At 28.7% G+C, this 6,767-nt stretch overlaps 1 protein-coding gene across 1 annotated transcript; it reads right to left on the reverse strand.

The window, feature by feature from the left end:
* Window positions 1–3,006: 3,006 nt before the first annotated feature.
* On the reverse strand, window positions 3,007–4,726 carry LOC114183295 (large ribosomal subunit protein eL32z). The gene is made up of 4 exons (XM_028070266.1): window positions 4,540–4,726; window positions 3,934–4,030; window positions 3,423–3,604; window positions 3,007–3,323 (listed from the first exon to the last, which is right to left on the reverse strand). The coding sequence occupies exons 2-4, from the start codon at window positions 4,021–4,023 to the stop codon at window positions 3,194–3,196; spliced, it is 402 nt and encodes a 133-aa protein (XP_027926067.1). The 5' UTR covers window positions 4,024–4,030; window positions 4,540–4,726; the 3' UTR covers window positions 3,007–3,193.
* Window positions 4,727–6,767: the final 2,041 nt, after the last annotated feature.

Genomic DNA, 6,767 nt, shown 5'->3' on the forward strand with positions numbered 1-6,767 from the left:
GTATTTATCCAATATGGCCTACAAATTGATTAATCTAACCTCAAGTTTAGGCAAATTTTGTTGTTGTGAGAAGGTTGAGGAGGGGAGTGAGCATTTAGGGATTATGGTTAGGCCTATTTTCAATGTGGAGCTTCCATCAAGGTGTGTATTGAGAAGATGAGAGAGATGGTTAGGGATTGGATGAAGCTTGATTATATGTCCCTTTATGAAGATGTCTCCTATTTGGACCAGGCTTCCAAAGAGATGAAAAAGGGATATATTGGAGTGTTCCATGGATTGCTTTCTCTTTCCTCAAATCTCATCTCGTAAATTCATGGAAACCCTTGTCTTTTCTTTTTTTTTTTTTTTTGATAAAAGAGATTTTTGTCTTGGGGAGATCACAAGATGTAGAGTTAGTTAATGTTGGAAGTCACACATTAACTATATATAAGAAGAGTTTATAGTATATGATGGGTGCAAATATTACCTTACAAGTCGATTTTATGGGGATGAGTTAGGCTTAAAGTCCACTTCTTAACATGATATCAGGATCATTATTAGAGTTTATCCTAGTGAGATTTGTTATTTCTTAGACATATTGTTTCACCTACTATCAGGCCACTATCAGACCACTCATTTAATGTTCAGTCTCACGCTCGAGATGTATATACATTGAGTGTGTTGAAAGTCCCACATCGATTAGAGATAAAATGAGTTTATAGTATATAAATGGGTACAACCTCACTTTATAAGTTGGTTTTGTGGGATTGAGTTAGGCTTAAAGTCCACTTCTTAACAATTAATTGCAGAGTTATAATTTTTAATTGTTTTGTGATTACTTTTGGCACAACAAAGATTTAGTATGGGAATGGAAGTAAATAAATATTGAGATGGATAAAACTAAGAACATAGATTTGGTATAGGAATGGAAGTAAATAAATATTGAGATGGCTAGTTGGATAAATATAGTTCAAGGAAGTGAGTTGGTGTCATTTGACATTTGTGAATGAAATATTAGGAAACTAGAATAGTTATTTGGGGAGGATGTTATAGCTCAACACAAAGACAAGAAAAAAATAGGAGCATGAGATGTTTAAGAACATAGTATGGCAAGTGTCATGCTCAACTTTGAATACAACTAAATCAAGGATAAAAGAAGACAAGATAGAGAAGAATAGTTATATAAAAGAAACAAACTTGACATGTTCTCATATGTCAATATACTACTATACTAGTATTTCAAATAATTTGTCATGTGTATGTAAATCATTACTCTCTTCTTGACGTCAATGTTAGTCTAATAGAAATTATCATATTAACTTATTTTAACTAAAATAAAAAATTAAATTGAAAAAAATCTAGGAGACCATATTAAATAATCTCAATAAATATTAAGAAAATAATCTATTAAACCAAATATTTATTAAAAAAATAGAAAATATAAAAAAAACTTCCTGATAGATTTTGTTATAACAACATAGAATGGATAGTTAAGTTTGCTACAACACATCATACTAGTTGTACACGTTTGTTTAAAATTTTGGGAAATAACATTTTTCATTTTATCATAATATTTGCTGAATGAGGAAAAAAAAGGTTAACTCAACTTTTAAAATTAGCTATTTTTTAAAATTTTGATTCAATTTAGTACTCAACTTTAGAAATATTTTGAAATTTTGGTTCAATTTAATTCTCCAACTCTAGAAATACATAAATTTAGTTCTTAGTTATGTTTATTTGACATTTCAAACATGTTTATTTGAATTTACACCTTTTGACACATTTCAAAATAAAAAATAAATTTGAAAAATTTTTAGTTAAGAAAATTAAATCCACAAGTTTTTAAACACAAGACACTAAATTAATCCAAATTTAAATGAGAGAATAATTTTCTCTATGATCAAAATCACATTTAACCAAAAGAAAAATTATCACCCAACATGTTATCTATACATGTACATCGGAAACTAGACGTTTGAGACCGCATTTATCCTTCCCGATATGATTATTTTTTGACTTGAAAATTACTGTAAGCAAAAAATTAAAATTTATATTGGATATTCAACAAAATTAAGTATAAAAGACCGAACACAAAATCCTCGAACGAGAATAACTTCATCTTATAACTGATTTACGGTTTAAAGTTGATTACAGCTATTTTTAATTTATATACGTCGAACTTGTATTGATCAAATTACTAATATGGGTGACACCAATTATTGAGAAAATATCTCGTGTCATCATTTTCAAAGGTCAAAAAATATTTTGGATGACAAAAACGAGTTCAGCTAGATGTGGCACTAGTCCGTTTTACCTAGTTCGTTAAACTTGTATATCAAAACCGATATGTCATTTTTAAAATAAAAATTAAAATAGATAACAATTTGGGAATCCTAATTTTTTGTTAGCTACAAAAAGCAACAAATCCAAATAATACACTTGAATCATTCGTAAAATATAAAAAACATCAATTTTCATTTTCACCCCATCTAATCTTATGATTATAGATGAAACATGAAAACAGTGCAAATGATATGAAAGGAAAGGCCTTGTAGCAACAACTGTTTCTAAGAAAACAACTACAAAGTATTTGTAAGAATGCAAGAGCTTCTTGAAAGATACTGGGAAATTTCCTATTCATAGACTCGCGTTTTATCTTATTATATTCTCGATTCTGTAAAAAATTAATTTAATTATATATTTAAAATAAAATGTATTTCTTAAATGTTAATGGAGAAAATTTTAATAAATTATAATGTACAGGTTACATCTAATTTAGTGTAACAAGTATTTGTTGAGAAAATCATTTGAAGACAAGCAAAGTAAATTAGATTTTCTTCAAAGGAATGTTAATTCGATTTTCTTATGCCAAGGAATGTCAATGATTCACTTTTCTTCCAGCTATTTTAAATAGTACATTCCAGGGCACTTCTCTACGTTGTAACCAACACCTAATCATCAAGCTACAACTCTTTAACACTATCATTCAAAACAAGTCCAGAGAACGATGCATCCAACTCATGCAGCTTCATAAGGAAACAAAGGAATATAGCATAAAATGACTAATGAAGGATTCAAACAAGTTATAACACAACTAGTCAAAACTCTTAATCCAAAACAACGATAAAATAACACAAAAATAACTTTGAAAAGATTCTATCCAAGTCCATACATTAAACGATAACAGCAAAATTATTTGATTTAGCAACAGCAATCACTCATCTTCTTGGCTGCGCAACCTGGCAAGTTTGTTGGTAACAACAACATCCAACTGTGCAGCACGTTCTACAATCTCCTTTCTCTTCCTGGTTGACACATTGTGTGCTATCTCAGCACAGTATGTCCTGATGTTACATCAACCACATTAACTAAGTCAGGAACATAATGTACCAACAAAAGGGTAACGAGGAAATTTTTACATGCAAACAACAACCAGTTAATACCTGTTGTGCATCATCAGAAGTTCAAGATCCTTGACGTTGTGAACAACAAACTTCTTGAATCCATTAGGCAGATAGTGACGGGTCTTCTTGTCTGAACCATAACCAATGTTTGGCATCAAAACACATCCTTTGAACTTTCTCCTCACACGTGAATCAATACCCTTTGGCCTGCGCCAGCTAGGCTGCATACAACAATAGTATAAATGGTCTAAGTGTTATTATACCTTGGAACCAATGATGTTCAAGATTATTGACCAACATATAACACAAAGCATATAAAAAACATGAAAACAATCATACAATGGAATCTGGCAATTATATGATGTTAGCGGAAAAGCAATGGGAATAACAAATTGGAAACATCCAAGCTTACTCTGAAAGTCATCCAATGTTCAATCCTCTAATATCTAAACATTTAAAAGCATACCCTTTGCAATTATCAAGACACACAACATTGAAAATCTCCAGGAAACTAACTTACAAGCAAACTAAACTAATGAAGCACACATACCTTCACGGAAATTTTGCGGTCACTTTGGGGCCTCTTAAACCTCTTGACACGCTTCTTCACAACTCTCTTGCTTAGTAGGGGAACAGCCATCTTGTCTCTAATAAACACAAATCAATGTCATTTAACATACAAACTGACTTTGCAAAAATAAAAGAGACATTCAAACCTTACGGAAAGGTTATCAGGGACATTAACGTTTAAAGAAAAATGATACTAATACAAATAAAAACTATAACTTTGTGCAATACAAGGCACAAAAGTATCAGAAAACCTAGAAATGTCCGAAATCGGCCATTAAACTTAATAAATATCTCAAATCTGATTCCAAATTTGGTTAAAACACTCAGTTTTCATACAAATCCGAGTAATCGAAAAGCATTGAAAAAACTCAAGTTGAATATTACGTCAAAAGATGTTTTCGCTTCAACCCATGTCGGCATTTCTCTAATAAAGAATGTTAATTAAGCAAAGATGAAATTTTGGGTACATAAATTTAGGTCAAACAAAAATGGCTTCACATCGTATGAAATTCGTCGAGAACATAATCAGAATCAAATCAAATAATAACATCACAGTAACCATTGTAAAGAAACAAGTGTCTCATACCTGCTTGCACTGGTGTTCCTCTAAGAACTAGGCTGAGAGAAAGCGGAGGCACTGGCAATTAGGGTTTAAGAGTGCAATATATATATAAACGGGCAATGATTCGGTGCTATTGGACCCACTTTAAATATAGTGCACCTTATGATTCGGAAACTAAATGAACCTATACGATTAGGTTGGGCCCGGCTTCATGGGTCTTACGGACCTTCGTGAAACGGACCTGGGCCTTTATTATTTGCATAGCCTTTTTCACATTTAGAATGCATTGTATTTTTATTTTGACAAAAGTATTCTTCGCTAAAATGGGTTTCTGTTGACCAATAAAGAAAATGAAAATGCATTTTCGTTCAATGAAATTTGTCTTTCCCATGAAAAACTAACAATGTATTTTATTTTGTATAATTTATTTTCAAAGAAAAATATGCATTACTGAGAATAATAATTCACTTATGCATATTTTGATTTAAAAACTTGTGTATTTGAAAGCACTGATTTTTTTACCTGCACAAGACTTTTTAAAATATAATTTTTTTTATTACAAATAACAGTAATACTAGAAATTAGAAAGAACAATCATAGAACTTTAATGTTTTGGTTAGATCTAATATCATCACATTCAAACGTTATTTTACAGTTTGTTCCGAGTGATTAGAATAAGACATTTTATCGATTATAGTTTATAATATTGTCGATTAAGATTAATTTGGATTCATGACACCATTTATAATCAATTAAAATAGATATATCGATGAACTACTTTGAAAGAAGAATAAAATGACATTGGTTATAACCTAAATAAAAAAAAACTTATATATAACAAAAATTATATCTTCTATTTTTTATTTTAGAATCAATCATGTATAATGAGTTATCGTGCTGTATTTCAAACTTAAAAAATATCCCAAAAAAGATTAATTAGGGATGTCAAAAAAATTCGTACTCGTGGGTATCTGCGGATAAAACCCGTAACAGATAGAAAATGGATATTAAAAAAGGATACCCGCTATCCGTGGGTATGAATATTTTTGATTCATGCATGTTAACGGGGCGGATACAGATATCATAGTATCCGTATCCGTGAATATCCGTACCCGCTAAACTTTAATAAATACATTTACTATATGGAGTGTTCGAACTTGCAGTAATGTAACATTATAATTAGAATATAATAAAAAATAAATAAAAATGAAACACGAAGACAAAAAAATATAAATGATAAAATATTAAATAAATAAATAAATTACTGTAAAAGCTTAGATTGAATTCCTAAAAGAATATCATAAACAATAAGATTTTTAAAACAATAATTTACTTAAAAATTTTATTTATGTTAAAAAAAACATATTTGAATATTTAATTTTAGGAATCCTAATATAATTAAAATAAAAATTTTCAGAAAAAAACACATAAATAAAATAGATGTTGCTTGAATGATAGACTAATTTGTATTTGATCCAAACACAAATTCCTCCACAAGATTTCTCCCAAGATCTATTGAACGGTATTTGTTGACTTAAAATTAGAATTCTTCATTTTTTTTTCAATTTTTTTATGCTTTAGTTTTAAAGTCCATATTTACAATATATAATAAAAAAAATATTGAGAAAAGTTATTTTTAATGAAAAATATAAAAATATAATAAAAATATGAAACAAAGATGAAATAATATATTCTTTAAGACATGAATGATTTCTTCTAATATTTCTTCCACATAGCATTAAAGATACCTCCCACAACGAGATGAAAGAAGTCCAAAGACTTTTGAAGAATGAAATGAAATTATTAAAATCAGGTCAAGCAAAGTTTTAAAATGATGGTACAATTTTTTCTTAAGTGAAATTAATTAAACAAAACGGTTTTTAAAACATTTATTAAATTTTAAAAATATATACAATACATAAGAATATAATAATAACAATACATCACTATTTCACATAAGCGTAAAATCTGATTTTTTTTCAAATCAATGATGAATCTTGATCAAAATTTTTGAAGGGACCAAAATACTCAAATTTCATATATTTAATTATTGTTACTAATATAATAAAGTATATATAATTTAGTATTGAAATATCTTTGTAATTTTTTTTTTTAACAAAATGATAGTTTTAAAGGTGTATTTGATATGAAACTTATTTTAAATATGTTTTTTTAAGTTCATCTTTTTCCCTGAATATTCTCATATTTGAGAAAGTTTTCTTATAATAAACTCCAAAGAATTAATATGAAAC

This window comes from Vigna unguiculata, chromosome 5 (genome assembly GCF_037176805.1).
Source record: "Vigna unguiculata cultivar grain cowpea cultivar isolate G323 ecotype 2 chromosome 5, ASM3717680v1, whole genome shotgun sequence".
NCBI lineage: Eukaryota > Viridiplantae > Streptophyta > Magnoliopsida > Fabales > Fabaceae > Vigna > Vigna unguiculata.